General features: G+C 41.2%; 1 protein-coding gene across 1 annotated transcript; it reads right to left on the bottom strand.

The window, feature by feature from the left end:
• Positions 1 to 14,663: 14,663 nt before the first annotated feature.
• LOC127232009 (olfactory receptor 6X1) lies at positions 14,664 to 15,602 on the bottom strand. The gene has a single exon (XM_051198004.1). It carries the CDS (start codon positions 15,600 to 15,602, stop codon positions 14,664 to 14,666), a length of 939 nt encoding a protein of 312 aa, XP_051053961.1.
• Positions 15,603 to 23,300: the final 7,698 nt, after the last annotated feature.

The following is a 23,300-nucleotide window of genomic DNA, read 5'->3' as shown; positions in this document are numbered from 1 at the left end:
CCTGTGAAAGTTCAATCCAGAAGGCAAAGAAGAGAAAAGCAATGCATTCCCTGCATTCTGGCCTTCAAACTTGTCATGATCAGTATGCTTTGAACCAAGCTGAAAAACTGGTTTGATTTTGGAAGAGTTTGAATGGAATCCAGAACTTTGCATATTAGGCAAGTACTCTACCATTGAACTATGGTCCTACTTTGAAAACCTTTTTTTTTTTTTGGCTACTTTTTCCTTCATTAAAGTCATATTTAGGTACCAAGAAAAATATTAGTTCAAAGCTTATTATAATAGATTTTAAGAAACAGAATGAGGAATAGAAAAGGAGAAGACAGGAAGAAATGAGATGAGAGGTCAATTAAGTAGTGGTTTGTACAGGAGGTATGGGTAGAGGTTTAGCTATCTTCTACTGTGAAATCTGACTGCCTTTGTAGTCATCATTAAGGTTTAAGCTGGATGTAAAAATGTCACTGAGAATAAGGTAAAACTAAAAATATAAAAATCATAGTAATGAAATCTCTAATAAAATGTTTCTCTGTTGTCACACACCAGGCAGTAATAGCAAAAGAGTTCTGTTATGAGAGACAGAAGACTTACATTCTACGCCCTACTCTACCCTGTAAAGGTGAGGCATGCTGACCAGCTGTGTCAATTCATTTTGAAGCAGATGATTCTTCTGTCTAAAGGCAAAATGGATCATCCTTTGAGATGCTAACCAGATTTTATGATATTAAGGAGGGGCTTCAAAAGAACAAAGACAAGTGCTTTGTTTATTGTTTGTTTTGCAATGGATTGTGAGGAGTGGTGAAAGAGGTTTTTTACTCAAGAATTGAGATAGGGACCCTTTGTCCTGCTGGGCCCACTGCAAGGGGTGAGCATTGGGCCAGAGTGCAGATCCAACACCCCTCCACCTCCTCGGAACTTCCTGGGTCTGCTCTGAGCACAATGGACCTGCCTATCCATGCAGGACCACCCTGAGGTGCCACTCGTCCAATCTTTGGACTCCATCACTGGACCTCTGCCAAAGGAGAGACACAAGAGAGCTTGGATCATCCAGAGTTATAGACATCAAACTCCTGACCCACCTATGCCCATGGGGAGAGAAAGGGAGGGAGGGAGGGAAGAAGGGAGAGAGAAAGGTTCCACTTGTAGCCACTGGAAGAAGCAACGGGAAGACAGCAATACAAGAAAACACCCAAGCAATAGAATGACAAGAATCGAGGGACTCTACATCAACTAAACCCAAACACCCCAAAGCAGAAGAAGCAGAAGAGAACGACTTAAAAAATGACTTCATAAAAATGATAGAGGCCCTCAAAGACAATATGAGAAAATTCCTTAAAGAAATGGAAGAAAAAACAAACAAAAAATTGGAAGAAATAGAGGAAAAGACCAAGCAAAAAATATAAGAAATGAACAAATCTCTTAAAGAAAAAAGGAAAGCCAAGAAAAAACAACCAAATTGATGAAGGAAACAATTTAAACAGTTCAAGACCGGAAAACTGAAATAGATACAATAAAGAAAACACAAACTGAGGGAATACTGGAAATAGAAAAACTGGGCAAACGATCAGGAACTACAGATGCAAGCATAACCAACAAAATACAAGAGATGGAAGAATCTCAGGTACTGAAGATAAACTAGAGGAAATAGATTCATCTAAAAAAGAAAATCTTAAATCCAACAAATCCCTAACACAAAACATCCACGAAATGTGGGACACTGTGAAAAGGCCAAATCTAAGAATAATAGGCATAGACGAAGGAGAAGAAGCCAAGTTCAAAGGTGCAGAAAACATATTCAACAAAATCATTGAAGAAAACTTTCCCAATCTGAAGAAGGACATGCCCATGAAAAGTACAAAAAGCATATCGAAAACCAAATAGACTGAACCAAAGAAAAAAGATCCCTCACCACATAATAATCAAAACACCTAACATACAGAATAAAGAAAGAATATTAAGAGTAGCAAAGGAAAAAGGCCAGGTAACATATAAAGGCAGAACTATCAAAATTACACCTGACTTCTCCATGAAAACTCTCAAGGCCAGAAGGTCCTGGACAGATGATCTACAAATACTAAGAATCCACAGATGCCAGCCCAGGCTCCTATGCCCAGAAAAACCCTCAATCACTATAGACGGAGAAAATAAGATATTCAATGACAAAGCCAGATTTTCACAATGTATATCTACAAATCCAGCCTACAGAATGTTCTGGAAGGAATACTCCAACCCAAGAAGTTAACTAATCTCACAAAGACATAGGCAATAGATAATCCCACTTAGCAGAACATAAAAGAAAAAGCGGGGCAAATATACTCACTATACCACCTCCAACAACAAATCTAATTTCCGTCAGCCTTAATGGTCTTAACTCACCTATAAAAAGACACAACACAGGCTAACAGAATGGATATGAAGACAGAATCCATCATTCTGCTGCATACAAACACATCTAAGCTTCAAAGACAGGTTGCGAAAAGACCTCCAATCAAATGGATCCAAGAAGCAAGCAGGTGTAGCTAGCCTAATATCTAACAAGTTAGACTTCAAACCAAAATTAATCAAAAGAGATGAAGATCATTTCGTATTCATCACATAAAACCCCACACACTCATAGTGGGAGACTTCAACACCCCACTCTTACCACTAGACAAGACCAGCAAACTGAAACTTAACAAAGAAACAAAAGAACTAACAGAAGTTATGTCTCAATTGGATTTAACGAACATCTATAGAATATTCCATCCAAGCACAAAAGAATATACCTTCTCCTCAGCTCCACATGAAATGTTCTCTAAAATTGACAACATACTAGGCAACATAACAAACCTCAACAGACACCAAAAAATTTGGCATAGTCCTCTGTATCTTATCAGACCACCATGCTTTAAAGTTGGAATTCAACAACAACAGAAGTTGCAGAAACCCTACAAACTCATGGAAACTGAAAAATGTACAATTGCACCATTCCCGGGTCAAGGAAGAAATAAAGAAATTAAAAATTTCCTAGAATTCAACAAGAATGAACACATAACATACCTGAACTTATGGGGACACTTTGAAAGCGATGCTACAAGGAAGGTTCATTGCACTAAGTGCCCATATGAAGAAAATAGAGGATAGTCACATTAGAAAATAAACAGCACAACTGAAAGCCTTAGAAGAAAAAGAAGCCAACTCACCCCAGAGGAGTAGACACCAGGAAATAATCAATTTGTGGGCTGAAATCAATAAAGTAAAACCAGGAAAACAATACAAAGAATCAATGTAACAAAGAGTTGGTTTTTTGAGAAAATCAACAAGATACACAAACCTTTATCCAAACTACCCAAAAAGCAGAGAGAGGACATGCAAATCAACAAAATCAGAAATGAAAAGGGGGACGAAACAATAGGCACTGAAGAAATCAAGAGAATTTTCAGGTCATACTTTGAAAACCTGTACTCTACAAAATTCGAAAATTCAAAGGAAATGGACAAGTTTTTGGATAGTTATCACTTACCAAAATTAAATCAAAAGTGGGTAAGCAACTTAAATAGACATATAACCCCTAATGAAATAGAAGCAATCATCAAAAGTTTCCCAACCAAAAAAAAAGCCCAGGGCCAGATGGTTTCAGTGCAGAATTCTACCAGAAATTCAAAGAAGTGCTAATACCAATACTCCTCAAATTGTTCCACACAATAGAAGCAGAAAGTTCATTACCAAACTCTTTTTATAAGGCAACCTTGTTAGGCAAACCACAGAAAGACTAAGAAAGAGAACTACAGACCAATATCCCTCATGAACATTGATGCAAAAATACTCAATCAAATACTGGAAAATTGAATCCAACAGCACATCAGAGAGAGAAATCATCCACTTAGTAGGTTTCATCCCAGGGATGCAGGGATGGTTCAACATACGAAAATCTATCAATGTGATCCACCATATAAACAAACTGACAAAGAAAAATCTCATGATTATCTCACTAGATGCTGAAAAATCCTTTGATTAAATCCAACACCCTTTCAGGATAAAGGTCTTGGAGAGATCAGGGATAACAGGAACATACCTAAACGTAATAAAAGCAACATCAAACTGAATGGAGAGAAGCTTAAGGCGATTCCTCTAAAATCAGGAACAAGACAAGGCTGCCCACTATCTAAATATCTTTTCAATATTGTACTTGAAGTTCTAGCCAAAGCAGAAAGACAACAAAAGGTGATCAATGGGGAATAAATTTGGAAAGGAAGAAGTCAAACAGTCACTATTTACAGATGATATGATAGTTTATATAAGTTACCAGAAAAACTCTCTCTACCAGGGAACTCCTACAGCTGATAAACACCTTCACCTTCAGCAAATTAGCAGATACTAGATTCACTAAAAAAAAAAAAAAAAAAAAAAAAAAAAAAAAAAAAGATTCAGATATCCTAGCTGTAGTCTGTAGGGCTGTTTTGTCCAGCTGTTTGGAATGTAGGATCAGCTTGTACTCTGTTTCAGGCGGTCTGGCGTGATCAAACCACATTAGTCTGGAAGGAATCCACATCTTTTCATTTTCTGTGGAAACAAAAATAGAAATCCTTTTCCCCAGTAACTTGTTCTTCAACTTAAATTTTCAAATCCCCCAAGACAGCGCCCCTTACCAGCAGGAAGTAGTTTGGAAAGAACGATGCCCAAATTCCCAAATATTGTGTATAAATGTTTGTTTTCATTTAATTGGACTTTGTTATATAAAATTAAATAAAAAATTATATATAAAAAAATTCAGTAGCCCTACTATATATAGATGGTAAGGGGATTGAGAAAGAAATCAGAGAAACAACACCCTTTACAACAGCCACAAACAACATAAAGTAACTTACATAATGTGTACTAAACAAGTGAAAGACCTATATAGCAAAGAACTTTGTGTCTTTAAAGGAAGAAATTAAAAAAGATACCAGAAGATAGAATGATCTCCCATGTTCTTGGATAGGTAGGATAGACATAGTAAAAATGGCAATCTTTTTTTCAATGCAATGCTCATCAAAATCCCAGCACAATTCTTCACTGACCTTGAAAGGAAAATACTCAACTTTATATGGAAAAACAAAAGACCCAGGATAGCCAAAACAACCCTATACAATAAAGGAACTTTGGGAGGTATCACCATCCCTGACTTCAAGCTCTATTACAGAGCTATAGTCCTATAAATAGCATAGTATTGACACAATAATAGACAGGCAGACTAATGGAATTGAATAGAAAATCCTGATATTAACCCACACACCTATGAACACCTGTTTTGTTTTTTGTTTGTTTGTTTGTTTTTTGACAAAACAGTTAAAAGTATACAATGGAAGGAGGAAAGCACCTTCAAATGGTGCTGGCACAACTGGATGATGGTGTGTAGAAGACGACAGATTGACCCACGTCTATCACCATGCACAAAAAAGAAAAAAAGTCCAAATGGATCAAAGACCTCAACATAAATCTAGCTTCACTGAACCTCTTAGAAGAGAAAGTGGGAGATACCCTTGAACAAACTGGTACAGGAGACCACTTCCTGAACATAACAACAGTAGCACAGACACTAAGATTGACAATTAATAAATGGGAGCTCCTCAAATTGAGAAGCTTCTGTAAGGCAAAGGACACAGTTGACAAGACCAAATAGCAGCTCACAGACTGGGAAAAGATATTCACCAACCTCATATCTAACAGAGGGCTGATCTCCAAAATATACAAAGAACTCAAGAAGCTAGTCACCAAAACACCAAATAATCCTATTAAAAAGTGGGAAGTGGGGCACAAAACTGAACAGAGAATTCTCAATGGAGGAGTCCAAAATGGCTGAAAGACACTTAAGTGCTCAAAAAAAAAAAAAAAAAAAAAAAAAAAAAGTCTCCTGTCAGAATGGCTAAAATTAGAAACACCAATGACACCTTGTGCTGGAAAGGATGTGGAGAAAGGGGAACACTCCTCCACTGCTGGTGGGAGTGCAAACTTGTACAGCCATTTTGGAGATCACTATGGTGGTTCCTCAGAAAAATGGGAACCAGTCTACCATAGGATCTGGCAATCCCACTCTTAGGCATATACCCAAATGATTCACATCCATAAAACAAAGACATCTGTTCAGCTATATTCTTAGTAGCATTATTTGTAATAGCAAGAACCTGGAAGCAACCTAGATGCCCCTCAACTGAAGAATGGATAAAGAAGATGTGGCATACTTACACAATGGAGTACTACTCGGCAGAAAAATAAAAAACAAAAAACAAAAACAATGGAATCTTGAAATTTGCAGGCAAATGTATGGAACTTGAAGAAACCATCCTGAGTGAGGTAACACAGTCACAAAAAGAGGAATATGGCATGTACTCACTCATATATGGATTTTAGACATAGAGCAAAGGACCACTAACCTATAATTCACAGTTCCATAGAAGCTGGATCCAAGGAGGAACCTAATAGATTCATACAAGGTCCCTCACAGAAGGGGAAAGGAACAAGATTTCCTGAGCATATTGGGAGTGGGGTGGGGGGGGCAGTGAATGTAGAGAAAATTAGGAGAAAGAGGAGAGAAGAACATGTGGGACCAGGAAGATTGAGTAGGGGGACTAATAGAAGAGACCAAGAAAAAGAGATACCATAAAAGAGGGAGCAATTATAGGTTTGAAGAGAAAACTGACTCTTGAGAAATGTCCAGAGACCTACAAGGAGGCCCCCAACTAACAATCTAAGCAACAGTGCAAAGGCTACTTTAAATGCCCTTCCCTGATAATGAGATTGATAACTAAGTTATATGCCATCCTAGAGCCCTCATGCAGTAGCTGATGGAGACAGAAGCAGACACCCACAGCTAAACACTGAGCTGAACTCCTAGAATCCAGTTGCAGAGAGGGAGTGATAAGAAAATGGGGTCAAGACCAGGCTAAAGAAGCCCACAGAGACAGCTGACCTGAACAAGGGGGAGCTCATGGACCCCCAGACTGATAGCTGGGAAACCAGCATCAGACCGACTGAGACCCCCTGAACATGGGTCTCAGTTAGAAGGCCTGGGCAGTCTAAGGGACCTCTGTCTTTGGAACCAGGATGTATCCTTTGTGCACTAAAGGACTTTGGGATCATATTCTCCATGGAGGGACACTCCCTTAACATAGATTTGATGATCCCTCCTGGAAGGCATCACCCTTCTCCTAGAGTATGGATGGTGGAATGGAATATAAGGGGGGGGGGTTATGGGAGGGAGGGAAAGGGAACTGTGATCTATATGTAAAATAAGAAAAAAATATATATAGATATCAAACAACAACAACAAACCCCCAAATTAATCTGAAGCTGAAAAATAAGGGACACCAATCTTGACATCCACCTAGAAGAAAATAGCAATTATTATTTGGTAGCCAAAGTTAAGCAAATACAGTCATAAGTCCCACAACAAACACAATCAATGACAATCTCACAACAGGGGAACTATCACTTAATGGGAACAGGATAACTAACAAGAATGCAGCCAGATCATAGGGTTAGATGCAGGTAACTCAGGACAGATGCCTTTTTACCTCTGTATAATTACTATATCCTGACTATTCACTACTCTATGCTAGGTGACTTCCTTCTGATTTTATCTGAGGCTTTTGTGCACATATGTGATGATAAATGTTGTGATCTCTGTGGTTTGACCAAGAAGAATCTGAGGACAGAAGAAAACCCAGCAGCAGTCATTCTTGGGTTTTCCTTTTAAGCTGGGCCCCCTAAGTCAGAATATGTTCTTGGGCCTACCACTACTCCAGGAAGTTTGTAGAAAAGAAGCTCAATACATAATACCCTAATTTGGATATAGAAGCACTGAAATTAGTGGGTACAATGGCCCTTTGGTAATGAATGAGTCCTTCATGGGGACAGCTGTAGTATTCCAAAGTCTTAATGAAAAGTCTATCCTGTTTTACTGTTCAATAGAGACAGACCACATTAATATCAATGGAGAGAAACTTTAGGGGAGAAGTACACAGAGTTGATTCAATCCATAAACATACGCTGAGCCTCAATTTTATATCCCATACTAGATTAGGTGCTTAAGAGAAAAGAGAAGAAATGAAAGGCTATGACCTTGAACTTAACAAGCAATCAGCGAAAAATAGGTACTTCATTCAGCAATATGAAGAATTCACAGCAAAACTTGGAATATGTATGTGATCTGAATGGGAAGCTCTGTATCAAGGGAAGAAGAAAATTGGGAGAGCGGGATCTAAGTCTTTACTTCCAGCACCCAGAGGCAGAGACAGGCACACCTCTATGAGTTCTAGGCCAGCCTAGTCTATATAATGAGTTCCAGGGTAGCCAGGGAGAAACCTTGTCCCAAAAACCCAAAATCAAAATCAAAACAATATGAGGGAGAGAAAGACAAATCAACAACCAAAACCTTCATCAGTACTTCATCTTAACTTGCCATAATGCATGCTTAGCATCCGACTTTATTTCATTTCACAAATAACTCAGACTTGAATGTTAAGATCACCCACTAAAGATGAATCAATATTATTAGTATTGCAAGTCTTTGTCTTCAAACCTAAGTAAGGTGGCTGTCACGAGGTCTGGAAAATGATAGTGGCTCTCAAAGGGATCAATCCAGACCACATAGCACTACTTGGGTTTCACATGCAGATTCTGGGCATGAAGGCCCAGGAGTCTGTATTTGATAAACGTTTCATGTGTGCTAAACTTGATACCCACTACATGGACACAGGAAGTAAGTTTGAGGTTTTATGCAGAAAGGAACAAACTTATCCAGTGACGTCCACATTCAGGCAAGAAGACAATAGAAGCAGAAAGTCTAGAACTGTTTTATGTCTGTCAAGTTGCACAGCCACCTGTATATTCTATAATGACAAGAGCCCCTCACAGTCATACAAATCAAGTGTCCTTGAAATGATTATCTCCTGCAATTATTCAGAGTGCAAAAGGGTATGCATATGGTGGGGAGAGGGGAAACCATCAGTGTCTTGTGGTGCTAGGAAGAAAAAAATGTCCCACTTCCCTCCAACTCTGTCCACCTTTCTATGTTAGGCAGTAATGGCAGAAAATTACTCAAGACAGATGGCACAAAGCAACTACTCCACTGTCACTTGCTTCTCCCAACAAGCCTTCCACTGCAACCCCCTGACACCTCTTCGAAGTAGTTTTCTGGGTCAGGCCCATGGGGTTGCTTGGAAGAAAAGCTGCGGAGAGAGCTTTGTGACTTCAGTGTGCCTTCCCCGGCTTTCCTCTACAGAGTGTGGGCAGAGAACAAACGGTATTTCTAAGTGTAGCCTGTCAGCAAAACCTGCATGTGTTACTTCTGTCCAGGACCAAGGCAGTTCAAGATCAGTTGGGCCCATATGCCTCCCTATGAGCAGTTCATCACAGAGAACAGACAACCACGGCTCAGGGTTTAGAAAGCCTGCGAGAGAACAGCCATGGAATTGAAACTAGCAAACTTTTCAGTCGACTAAGACAAGTCCCGCAACTGGTGTGGTGAGGTGGAGAACAGGCCCCTGAACTGGCTGTCAGAGGTAGCAAAGGAGAAGCTGCAAGTGCAGACAGTAGCCTCTAGCTACAGGGAAGCTGCGAGTCTGTCACTAAGGCAGCTGAGAGCCACAAGCTAGACCTTCTCCAATACCTGGCATGCTCACAGGTGGTAAGATCGCTGGTGAAGGGGGCGGGGTCCGCCGGGAAGGAGAGAAGGGAAAGCCTGCCGAGAGGGTTCCTGAGCAATGCGAAAGGCAGGGTGAAAATCCTGGTGAGGCGGGGAAGATGGGTGTCAGGGGGCGTAGACCACTCCCCACTGGGTCCCGGGGCACAGGGAGTAGTTGGCATGGATGCAATCCGAGGGGCACAGTTCGTGTCCGCAGGCCCCGCGAGGGGGCGGAAGGAGGTGGCTGGGCAGAGAAGCCTGGAGCGCCACCCGTCTACGGACGTGCCGACTCCGGCCGCGGGGAGGTGACAGGGCCACAACGCCCAAGCCGTGGAGACCCCGCCGCCGCCCCTTCCCCAGGCAGCCGCTATCCCCCGGCGCCGGAGGGGCGGGGTCTACAGCCCCTCCCCACGCTCCCGCCCGGCCCTCACTCCCCGCCCGCCGCGGTGCCCGTTCGCCAGCCAGGTCCCCGACACTCACGTCTCCCGCGGCTGCAGCGGCTCCTCCCCTGCCCGGTGCAGCCCCACTCACTCCGGGCTGAAAGAGCGGAGCGGGATACGAGTCGCGCGGGGCCCAGCGGGTCGGAACACGTGGGGCCTCCGCGCCCGGAACCGGAAGCGGCTGCTCGCCCTGCCTCCTGGTCGTACTGGGGCCGGTCTAGGCTATCGGAGGTTTGGTCCACTCGTTGGTTGTGTTAATGCGGGTTGAGGACTGGGGCTCTAGAGAGACCCTTGCGGGAAAAGCCTCCCCCAGGACCGCTGCCCTCTGTACACAGCCCCTTTTGCCACAATTCAATCAACTCCCTGAGTGTGGAATTCATTGCCTGCCTCCTACAGGGTTTTGTTTTCATCTTTCATGTTGGTTTTGGTATCTACACCTCTACGAGAACTCCTTCCTTCCCACGCAGTTTTCCTTTCCTGCAAGCGTGGAAAAACAAAAAAAGAAAGCTTTGAGTTTGAATGCTGGATCTTGCATGCACAGTCAGCTGTTGCTTCCCCGCTGGCACATCCGCCTGTCAACTCTGTCCATCTCGTAAAAAAAGGCAGGCTAATAATGTTGGTCTTAGAAATAAAAAAATGGAATGTAGTTGGAAGCTCAGTGAGAAGATAGTGGTGTTTCCTATTTGCCCTCGTATGTTATTTTGGTGCCTTTTTGCTTTACGACTTTCTTGCCTGATCCGAGTTGTTCACTTTTGTCTGTGTCACTGACATTTCTATAGTCAGTTTTGCCCCGTGTGTCACTTGGGCAGGCCTTCTCTTGTCAACTGCGTCTTGAAAAACCATTTCACTCCGTGGGACAAATTGCTGTTGATTGCTTAGCATACTTTGAACTGCAGATATTAATTTAATCCCGTTTGCTGGAGAGGCAGTTGAGTTCTGCAGAGGGGATGAAATCGATGTTACAGTACCCTTGACCAGGGCTTTGTTGAGGCCATCAAAAGGAAAACCATTTCTTTCTGATCAAAAAAAATGGAATCGACCTCTGGCCTGGGTGGAGACCTATCATTTCAGGTTAACATGAGAGTTAAGCATCTGACTAGGAGATCACGGCTCCAGAATGTAGGTTGCAGGTTGCAGGTTGCAGGTTGCAGGTTTACCTAATACCATTGTAAAAGAGATGAGAGTGGGGAAATTTATCCCTTTAATGAGATAATGTACTCCCCCCCAAACCTGATCTGTGCAGTTCAGGTAGAACCACTTCGAGGGCTCTGCAGGTCTGTCTGCCCTTCTGAGTTCTAACTCAGATTTAATTTTTCTTTTTTCTTCCTCCTTCCCTCCCTCCTTCCTTCCTTCCTTCCTTCCTTTCTTAGGACACTGGCCAGAGCCAAAGTATGCTTTTTCTGTTACTTTAGGTCCTTTCCATCTTTTTCTGAAGCACCCCTCCCTCACACCATGTGACTGCTTGCAAATGACAATTTTCCTCTCTTCATCTTGTCCATCTTCCTTCTCTAGGCAGGTGCTGAAGTTTACAGCTTGCTTGCTCTGGGGGTTTCCTTTTTAAAGCCTAATAATATTGTTTTTGAGCTTTCTTCTTAGTACATTCTTAAATTCTACTGTTGTCGAATTTAAGCTGGTTCTCCACAAAGTTCCAACTAGTGGAGATTTAATATGAGAATTTGCTCTTGCGATTATGGAGCCTGAGACAGGGCAGGATCTGTGTGGACTGAAGAATGGAGAACTGAGAAAATGTGACTCAGCCTGAGAACAGATGAATGAAGACAGGGTGTTGCTGTGGACCTTGGCATCAGCAGGTGGAAGAATCAGGTGCTCTGATATATCGGGATGAAATGGATATCTTGGTTCAAAAGAAAGAGTATTTCTGCCTTTGTCTTCTATTCAGTCCTCAATGGATTGACTGAGACCCGCCGATTCAAGTACTAATATTTTCTACTGTCACAAGAATGGTAAATATGTATAAGGGACACACAGAGTCCTTCCCAGTTGTTTGCACATCTCTTGGTCTGGTGAAGTAGACATAGACTACTTTCCCTCTATTGCGTTTGCTCTTCTCCTTTTTTAAGATACTTTATTCTTTGGAGACTGCTAAACATGGCTCTATTTTCTTATTCAAGGCAATTTCAACTATTGTCTAAATGGCTTTGGGTAAAATTCATGGGATTAAGCTCCCACTTAAACAATGGCCATTTGTTTGCCTTGATCATTTCCGATGTGGCTGCTTCTCTTGGAGAAAATTAAGTATAGCGAATGAGATAACATTTTTATCTCATTATACCTTGTTTTGAGTTTCCAATTTAAGGTGGTGCACACCTTTGATCCCAGCATCCGGGAGGCAGAAGCAGGCAGATCACTGTAAGTTCAAAGCCAGCCTGGTCTATAAAGCTACACAGAGAAACCCTGTCCTGAAAAATCAAATCAAATCAAAATAAACAAAAAACATTTCAGCTGGCTGTTGGTGGTACACACCTCAACACTCAGGAGGCAGAGGCAGGTGAATCTTTGTGAGTTCGAGGCCAGCCTGGTTTACAGTGTTAGTTCCAGGACAGGCTCCAAAGCAATAGAGAAACCCCTGTCTGGAGAAACAGAAACTAACTAACTAACTAACTAACTAACTAACTAACTAACTAACTAATCCCGAGGTTTGACTGTGGATCTCTGCATCTGCTTTAGTTACCAATCTCATTACTGGGAAAGGACAGTTTAGGTGCCCACTCTACTATTACTAGCAGTCTTAGCTCGGGTCATCCTTATAGGTTCCTGCTTTGTTGACAACCATGGGAGGCCTTACCTCTTCTGAATGGAGAGTGAATGGGGAGGGATAGAGAAGAGGAGGGGGGGGAGAGAAGAGCAGGAGAGGAGGGAGGGGAAATTGTGATTAGTATGTACAATAAATAAATATGAGTTTCAATGGGCTTTAAATGATAATCTTCACTGTTGGGAAAGGGAATATGCAATATCCACTACCACAAACTGACTCACCCATATCATCATTATAGTATAACAGGTATCTTGCCCAAGAATATGTTTGCTTCTATGGTCTCCAATGCTAATCTGCAAGTGAGCATTCAAAGTCATGAACTTCATAGGAATGGAATTTTCCAATAAGGCTCCCAGTTATGTTATCACCAAGACATCTGTTGTTTGTGCCTGATCTCTTGGGAATAAATTCCAGAAACTGGAATAATCCACAAAGTAGAAATCAGAACTTACACTATGCCCTCATTTTTTTGTACTTCCTGGGAATGATTCCGTTAGGCTTACCTAAAATTCTGTATTATGTCAAGGTGGAGGGGCCTTATTAACATGTGATCAAGCAGAAAGCAAGTTCATTTTAGACATTTTGAAAGCCCATCAGCATTGACTCCAGTGTGTTTCTTTTATGATAAAGCAATGGGGCTGAGAAAATGAGGTGTGGGATGCTGCAAGATATGGTTATTGATAGAGTGCATCACTAGTAAACAGGATTTCCATGAGATTACAGTTGACTTTGCTCAGCCTTGTGGGTCAGAAAAGAATGTCTGTAGAGACAGTCTTCAAAGATAGCCTCTCTCCCCTGGGCCAACACTTTCAGGAAGGAGAGACATGTAGTCCCCTACAGTTGTAGTGTTTCCTCATTCCCGACTCCTTACCCAGCTCCTCTAAAGGGTGGAAGCCAGCTTTTCTTCACTGTCAGACCCTTCAATTTCCCTGGGTAGAGAGGCTACCTCTCACTGTGTGCACCAATGAACATAGTCCTGTCTGACTGTCTGTTGAAGGTCAGACTCCTGTCTCTTTCCCACCTTCTGTCTCTTTATGCTGTTTCAGAAATCCCAGTTATCAATAAAAGAGGGAAGCAGGATTCTTTACACACGTCTAAACTCACTAACATTTGTTTCTAACTTTGGCCTTTTCACCTTTGTAATTAAGAAAGTCCTGAGTTCTGCCCCATGCATCTTAGGAAATCATGAGACATCTTTTGATGAAAATTTAGATGGCTTTTCCCCTTTAAGGAGAACAAATATACGTTCATTTTATATAATTTAGTGGAGATCTTACCCATCATACCTGTCTGTCTGTCTGTCTGTTGGGATAATACGTACTAAAGCTTCTGGTATATAGGGTCAAATTTTTATTTTATTTAAATAACATTTTTTTCATTTATTTTACATACCAATCTCAGATTCCCCTCTCTCCTCTCCTTCCCTTTTCCCCTGCTTCTTCCCATCTACTCTACTTGCCATCCACTCCTCATTAGTCTCCATTCAGAAATGGGCAGGCCTCCCATGGGTTTGAACAAAGCATGGGACATCAAGATGAGGGATGCAGGACTGATGCAACCCAGCATGAGGAACAGGTTCCCCAAAGCCAGCCAAGTGCCAGGGACAGGTCCTGATCTCACTGCTAGGAGCCTTGTGAAGAGACCAAGCCACACAATGTCACACACTAGCAGAGGGCCTAGGTTAGTCATGGGTGCAGGAGGTGGTGGTGGTAGGGGGTGGATTTTGCCAAACTTTTCTACAAGTTTGTCTCATTACCAGTCCTTGTGTTAATATCTGCATTAGGCACATTTTGATGTATTGCAGGTTTCACTTTGCATGGTGAGCTTTAGGACAAGTCATGGCTTTTCCTAGGGCCCCTTTCACCTCCTTGTTTCTAATGGTGTAAATAAAGGGGTTCAGAAGGGGTGTAAGGATAGTATTTAGCACGGACACCACCTTATTAATCTTAAAGGAGGAGTGTGCTGTGGGTCTCAGATACATGAACAAGACAGCTCCATAGAACAGAGAGACAACTGTCAGGTGAGAGGCACAGGTAGAAAAAGCCTTTTGGCGGCCAGTGGCTGAAGGAATCCGTAGGATGGTGGATAAGATGTAGAAGTAAGAAATGATGGTGAAGAGGAGTGATCCTGGGATCACAAGGATGGTTGCCAGGAGACCCAGTAGTTCCAAAATGCTGGTGTCCGCACAGGCAGCTTTCAGGATAGGACCCACATCACAGTAGAAGTGGTTGATGACATTGTTGCCACAGAATGGCAACTGGATGAGCAACATTGTTTGACAAAAGACAATGGTGAAGCCCCCTAGCCAGGAGCTGAGGGCCAGCTGCATGCAGAGATTTTTAGTCATAATGGTAGGGTATCGGAGGGGCTCACAGATGGCCAAGTAGCGGTCAAAGGACATGGTGCCCAGAATCAAGAACTCAGTGGTACCCAGGAAGAAATGGAAAAAAGCCTGCAGCAGGCAGCAGGCAGTGCAAATAACTGTTTTTGTTACCACAAAGATTTCCAGCAGTTTGGGGATGACGGTGGTGGTATACCAGATCTCTAGGAAGGCTAAATTGCAGAGGAAAAAGTACATTGGAGTTTGAAGCCTGGGCTCAACCCAGACAATGAAAATAATGAGTCCATTGCCTGAAAGTGTTAATATGTAGATGAGAAAGATCACTATGAAGAGAAGGCCTTGTAAGCCTTGGGTGCCTGGGAAGCCTACGAGGATGAACTCTGTGATTGCAGTGCCGTTTCTCATGTCCTTTGATCTCCTAAGGAGACAGCAAGGATGGAGTTCTCAGAATCAGGGAATTATTACTAATAATAACAATGATAATAAACAAATTTTAGTGGGGTTATTGGTTCTTTTTATAGCTTACATTTTAGATGCATCTTTTATGAAGAACAGAAAATTGGGCTTTTAAAATAGTTTGCTATTTACTGCTATTCATTTACTAATTTATTCATTCATTCAGTGGTGCTGGTAATGTAATCCAGGGCTTTGTGCACGCTAAGCAAACCCTCTACTGAGCCACAGATCCCTAGACTTGAGTCAAGAAGATTTAGAATAACAATATAAAAGGTTGTATCTACGTTCCTTTGGGACATAGCTGTATTTCAGGTCCCCCCTCCTCCATTTATACATACCCAGTAGGCATGACTTCTTCATTGATTGATGATTTGGCTGGTCCTTTGAATACCTAAACCAACTTTAAATCTTAAAATTATGTTTAGTCATGTGTGAACACATGCACATACATGTTATAGGGTACTTATAGAGGTTAGATGACAATTTATGAGAATGATTTTCTCCTTTCACTGTGTGGATTCTGCAGATTGAACTCAGGCCATCAGGCTTAGTGAAGCACCTCTGCTTGCTGAGCCACCTAGCTGGCTGCAAACCAGCTTTTAATAGAATTTGTAAGTATTATGTAAACTGGAAAATAGTGATTTTTTTACCATTATATACTTATGAAAATAATATTTATAAATGTGATAGCTTACTGTCAACAAACCATACCATAACTTAGTGAATAGTGCATAATTTATAATAATAATGAAGCATATATATAAATGACAAACAACTGAGTTCATGAGGAATTAACTCTTATATTACATTCTGAAAAAAAAAGGGATTTTTGTTTTTGTTTTTTGTTCTTTTTGGTGCTGAGGTTTGAATCCCAGGTTTACCATGTTAGACAAGTGCTCTACCCCTGTGCTATGTCCCCAGCACAGACTCCATAGTTGAGGTCAGATATAGTGAAGGAAGCCCACATTATGTGTGTTTATTAAAGTAACTAAAACCATTGCTATTATGTAGGTGGGTGGGATACAAATCAGAGAAGATGCCTTAATGTTTTTCTAAACTTATTTATGTTGAAAGGAGGGAAGGGGATTTGAGACACAGTTTCTTAGCTTTGGCTAAGTTGGACTTCACTGTTTTGTTCAGGCTGGTTTTTCATATCCTCTTGCTTCTTTCTCCTGAGTAGTTGTAATTATGTTCTATATTATTGACTTTGGGCAGATTTTTGTTAATGAGTCCACATTCTAGTTAAGGTCATTCTTTTAAGGGGAATAAATAAAATATTGGAAACCAAGTAAACAAGATTGTTGAGGAAGTAGAAAAGTGTCTAAATTAAAATTTCTGGGACCAGTTACTTGCTATATGGAAATTTATAGTGTATGCATATTAGATAAGGAACTGTAGACATTAACCTAAAAGAAGTGAAATAATTGCTAATGATACCAAACTGAAAACACTGGAAAAGCACATTTCTATCAAAACCTTCTTTTGTGACAAATTATCTTCCATTGGTAAATGAAGCATTCCAATTTTTATGTGCAAATTCATAGACGATTTTTTTCTTTTTGTTCTACTAAAGATAACTATGAAACAGTAAAATGACAGCCTGTGTTAATGAGCATATTCTTCCTTATAATTTTCCTTTGAAATGTGTAAGATAAATTCCTGTGAGATGAATTGTACAGTCTCAAAGAACACCAAAAATGGCATGGAGGAGGAAGCTTCTGCTTCATTGTTGCATTGTTTAATTTTTCCCTAATATGAGTGAACACTGAGAGGTTAAGTGTTCATCTCCTTTCTAGACAAAGACAAGGTTGTTATCTTTAATATCAAAGTTCCCATACTTTCCATGAAATGGTAAGATGAGAGGGAGGAATTTTCAATTGTGCATTAATAGCCAATCCAACCGGTCACCTGCATGGTCTTTTTAAAATCTAGGGTAGACTTGGAATCACCTTCATTTCCTACATAGAGGAGAGTGGCAGCCTCTTCAGTTTAATACAAAATATTCCGACATTTGAAGAATTAGATGGATGAATTCCACAATTACTTGCTGAAGGCTTATGCTTCAAGTCCTATAGACCACTCAGGAGCTTGTCAATCAGGACACACAAATACCCTGAATGGTAGTTCTAACATGATCTAGTGAATGAAAATGACACAGTAGTGTCACACACAGGTTTCTTTGGGAATAGTCAGAAACCACCCTTTGTTAGAAACACATGGACATGGAGTAGCGGTTTCCCAGAGAAAAAGAAACCTAACCTGAGTTAAACAGAAGAGTGCTGGGAAGGGGCAAAGATGCAATGCTTGTGAACTACAACTGGAGCAATGAATCCCCTCCATCTTAGAGCGGGGAGTCAGGCTTTTCCTGAGGCTTTTGTAGAGGAGGGTCTGGAGTCTTTCTCACATGGAAGGTTGCATATGTAGGTAGTGTGATGTCAGCCTTTAACCCTAACGCATGCAAGTGGAGGTAAGTTTTATAGAGTAAGTATATAGGTGATACCTGTGTGAGTTCAAAGCAACACCACAGTATTCAGGTAACCATATAGGGTGCACACAAGAAAGGGCTATTTACAATGTTCTAGTTCCAATGGATAGAACTAAAAATAACCTGAGGTAACCCAGACCCAGAAAGATGACATGGTATGTACTTACTCATTAGTAGATATTAGATGTAAAGCAAAGGATAACCAGGCCACAATCCACATCCCCAGAGAAACTAGGTAAGAAGGAGGACCCTATGAGGGAGGGATGCATGGATTGCTGGGAAGGGAAAATAGATGAGATCTCCTGGATCAGCTGGAGTTAGGGGAGGGAGAGATAGAAGGGAAGATTATGGGAACATAAGGAATCAGGATGGTAGAGTTTGGGGAGGGGGCCATTATGAGGTCAGGGAGAAACCTGGTGCCAGATAAACTCCCAGGAATTTACAAGGATCCCTAGCTAAGATATGAGCTAAGATTCCCTAGCAATAGTGGAGAAGATGCCTGAACTGGCCTTCCCCTGTAATCAGATTGGTGACTGCCATATTTGTCATCATAGAACCTTCAGCCAGTAACTGAAGCAGATGCAGAACCCACGGCCAAGCAAGGGGTGGTCAAAATCATGATGGGGAGACCCACAGAAACAGCTGACCCGAGGTCATGGAGGCTCATGGATTCTAGACTAACAGCTAGGGAGCCTGAATGGGACTGACCTAGGCCCTCTGCATGTGGGTGACAGTTGTGTAGCATGGTCTGTTTGTGGGAGCCCTAGCAGTGGGATCAGGGCCTATTCCTGACCCATGAGCTTGCTTTTTGGAACCTACTCCCTATGATGGGATGCCTTGTTCAGCCTTGATGTAGTGGAGAGGAACTTGGTCCTTCTCAACTTGATATGCCCGCTTTGTTGCTTCCCATGGGAGACCTTACCCCATCTGAATAGAGACAGAGGAGTGGATGGGTGGTGGGGGTGCAGTGGGGGGTGGGGATGGGATGGGGGGTGGGAGTGGGGGTGGTTAAAGGGATGTGGGGGAAGGAAAACTGTGGTTAGTATGTAAAATAAATAAAAAACTAATACAAGTTGAAAAAGAAAAGGGCATGTCTTCCCTCCTTTTGTAAAGGTTATGGCTTGGCACAGGAATAATGAAGTTCTTGGAATGCCAACAGAAAAGACACTGATGGAAGGACAGTGCCCGCTGAGAGGAGTGGTCCTTAGCATGAGCGCCAGATGCAGTAGCATCCAATGGAAAGGATGTTAATACAGTCATCAGGAATTAGGCCTTGGCTCCCCAGACTGCTGCACAGGCAAGGTTTGGAGCACCCTGTGAACTCTGATATTTCTGAAGGAAATTGGATGTCTCATATACACAAGTGGCAACAGCACTAAGACAAAAAAGTGGCTTTGGGAAGCTAAGGCTTCAGAGTTAAAACACTGAATCTGCGTACTCTCCAAAATCCACCGCTATATTTCCTAGTCATTTTAATTCTCCACTAGAAATATAGTGATGTGTAGGGTCAGATGACACTCCTCCACCTTTCCTAAGACCAATAATTTAGCTCCTTATTCTCCACCTTGTCCCTTTTGTTGTACCTCATGCTGGCTTTTTGAGCCCATGTCTTCAGTCTTTAGTCTGTGTACAAGTACAGCCCCAAACGGAGCTCCCTTTCTCCTGATTCTGCCATTTTCCTACTCACAGCTCAAACTGTAGTAAGGCTGATCACTCACATCCTTCCGGGTGACCCCCAAGCTTCTTAGCCTAACATTCAAGACGTTTGATGACCTTGCCTTAACCACTTTTCCAGCCTCACCTGCCATTCATCTTTTTCCCACTCTGTGTTCCTCACTGAATCACTTAGGTTCAAAGTCTGGCAAATCACTGTCGTGTTTCAGTAAGCAAATTGCAACACAGCCAGACTCATTTGCCAGCTTTTGTGCTACAATGGCGACTTAAGCAGTTGCAAAGGGGGCCACACAGGTTTCCAGTGTGCCTAAACATTCTCTATCAGGCCCTTAGCAGTCTTCTCACCCTGCTCTAGTTCCCTGAGAGAGTCATCTTTTCCTTTGCTTTCCAGTTATTGCACAGGGGGATTTACATTGGTTTAATGCCCTTTCCTCCCTACTAGACTTCTAGATCTCAGCTTAGGAGCCCTCTCCGTGGGAGTCTTCCTCAATTTCTGACATCCAGGCAATCTTAGAAGCTTTATCCACACCCTTTCAACAAGTCCTGGCCATGTCTGTATCCTAACACTTGAATTGTATTATCTTTCTGGCTTTATCTGTAGATGCTAAGCTCTTAGGAGGTCTCAATAGTATTTTCAGGACCTATGCACTGAACTGAGTATGAAACAAACCCTTGAATGATATTTCCTAAATGATTGCATAAATTCATAGCTTGTTGGCAGTATGCCCTGGTTATCTATGTTTATGTAGACTGCTACATATGCATTTGTATGTGATATGCACTTGTATTTTAAACACCTGGGGTGTCATAGAAGGAGCAATGTACTACATAATCTATTTCCAAGTCTGCTGTTGCCCTGGCTTCTCCTTATTTAGGTTTTGCTGCATGTAAATCTCCCTGCTGTATCTTTCCCCAAATAGGAAATGCTGTTTTTGTGTTGTGTTTGTGCTCCCAGCATTTCCAGATTGCCCCAGTACACATATCCTTCTTAACTCATTTAATGCTGTCTTGAGAATCTGTTGTTGTTTTCTAGGCTATGTTGTTGCAATAATTGACCTTGCCTTTTTACATTTTTTTCATAGTCTTAGAAGAAAAAAAAATGTGTTGATAGATTTGTTTTTTGTTTTTTGTTTTTTGTTTTTGTTTTTTGTTTTTTTTTTTTTTTTTGTCTTCTAGATATCAGCTGAAGTTTAAAAGAGTCTTGGGCCTTGTTTATTTTAATTTTTAAATTGTTGATATAAATTCAAGTTTTCAAGATTTTGCTCATGGGGTCAGTTTGAAAATTCTCAATATGATAGAGCCTTAAAGCAAGAACACTATGTGGTATACATTCCACAAGGGGAAACTAACAAAAGTCACTGCTTGAGGTTGTTACTAAGGTGGACCTTCAATAGAGGGCAGTTGGAATTCCACTCAAGGACAGCTGGTAAGATGCAGAAAATAAATGTCACTTGCACTGAAGGAGATTGAAGGCATTGTTATGATTTTTCTGTATGAGACTGAAAGTCATTTGCTACTTGAAGATATCCATACATCAAAGCTAACTGTATTTCTTTATTCTAGAGAAAACCAAAATTTTATCCTCAACATTTTCTCTCTAGCCAAGCGATACTCACAGCACCAAGGTTGCTCAAAGAAGCAGTTCTGGTCCAGAAGTGTGTCTCTGCTCATGGTTCCACTGACAGATAAGGGGTCTTGTTAGAAAGACAGTATAATACCAACAGAAAATGTTTCTTCTACTTTCTGTAAAGAAAAATGGACACCATTTTAGAACTGAAAGCAAGTGCTTTTCTGCATCAATGAACTTTCTTTATAAATAGGACAAGAAATGGGAAAATTCCTCAGTGCTTAGAAGAATTACATTGAGTATGAATAATGGATCTCTTCATGCCAGACCAAGTTTTCTTCTCTAAAAATAATGATTTGTCAGTGTGGCACTTTCCTAGTTTCCTCTGAGACACTAGTCCCCATGGATGAGCTTCAAATAGTCCTGGGAGAAAAGAAGTTCTCACTAAAAGTTTATTCATGAGTCAAACTCAAGAACTCAGAGTTTTCTGATTCCTAATTGGTATCCATCATCCTTGTATTCTTAAGGAAATTAATCTACATCTGAGAACCCACACTGTTACTTACCAAGTGTTCAATTTCTTAGTTTCACTAAGATTGGCAATCAGTGGTATATGACTGGTTAAATGAGGAACTCCATGTGAATCATGGGTATGAATTTTTTTTTTTTTAATAATATGTCAACTGGTCAAGTACCCAGGAATTTGAGAGTGAATGGAACTGAATTATATTTGAGTTTTGTATGAACTATCTCAAAGTGATGAATGAAAAGTCAGAGACTGTCATCTTCATGCTGGTAGAGGGAACATAAATAACTCATCATTAAAGCAAGTATTCTGAGAAATAGGAAAATTTGATTTGCAATTGTAAATTGCTCCCATCTCTAGTCAAGAAGCTATTTCCAGTTGACATCTGCTTGTCAAAGGTTCTATTACTTTTCTCCACCGGAGTCTACATTAACCATGCTTTAATATAGGTTTCATGCCCAGCAGTAGATGGCCAACACAATATAAACTCAATGGTATTTTTATAGACTGTTTTATCTTCCTTTGCTTGGTCATTTTTTTTTTTTTTTGGTCTTACTAGTAGTCTTGCTTGAATATTATTGTTTCCAATTTTGTATTTTATGGGTTTTGTTTTAATTCATCTGTGTCTCTCTCTCTGTGTTTCACCTTTCTTAGTCTATTTTGTTTTGTTTACTTGCTTATTTGTTGAGAGAGAGCAGAGAGAGAGAGCGAGTGAGCTGTGGGATTGTATGTATAAGGAAGATCTTAGAGTTGGGAAACCATGATCAGAATTTTGCATATACACAATGAGATCTAGGGGATGGGAGCTGAGTTTAAATACAATAATTCACTTATGTTTCAGATATACTTTATATGGATAGGCTGAAAGTAATTTGGGGTAGTATTTTCAGTGTTCCTGCAATTTTTAATAGTCAATTTTTTTCATGTATTTTATATCCCAACTGGTTTCCTCTCCTCCATCTTCTCCCATCCCCCTTCCATGTCTTCTGTGCACCCGCCCCCCACTCCTCCTCTGTCTCTGTTCAGAAAGTGGAAGGCCTCCCATGGGTGTCAACAAATCATGCCATATCAAGTTGAGACAGAACTATGCTTCTTCCTTTGTGTTAAGACTGGGCAATGAATTCAGGAGGATTAGATTCCCAAAGGCCAGCTCAAACATGAGGGGCAGACCCTGATCCCATTGCTAGAAGTTACACAACTATCACACATATGTAGAGGGCTTAGGTCAGTCCCATGTAGGCTCCCTAGTTGTCTGTTCAGTCTGTGAGTTCCTATGAGCCCAGGTGTGTGGTGATATATTGTTGATTATTTAATAAAGCTACTGAGGATCAAAATGCAAAGTCAGCCACACTAGTTAGCTATAGAAGCTGGGTTGTGGTGGAACACACCTTTAAT

Source organism: Phodopus roborovskii, unplaced genomic scaffold, assembly GCF_943737965.1.
Source record: "Phodopus roborovskii unplaced genomic scaffold, PHOROB, whole genome shotgun sequence".
Taxonomy (NCBI): Eukaryota; Metazoa; Chordata; class Mammalia; order Rodentia; family Cricetidae; genus Phodopus; species Phodopus roborovskii.
This window is presented reverse-complemented; position numbering and strand designations above follow the sequence as displayed.

What these genes read in the sequence shown, in the direction of transcription:
- LOC127232009 (XM_051198004.1), bottom strand. Translation starts at nt 15,602, where the DNA reads ATGAGAAACGGCACTGCAATCACAGAGTTCATCCTCGTAGGCTTCCCA.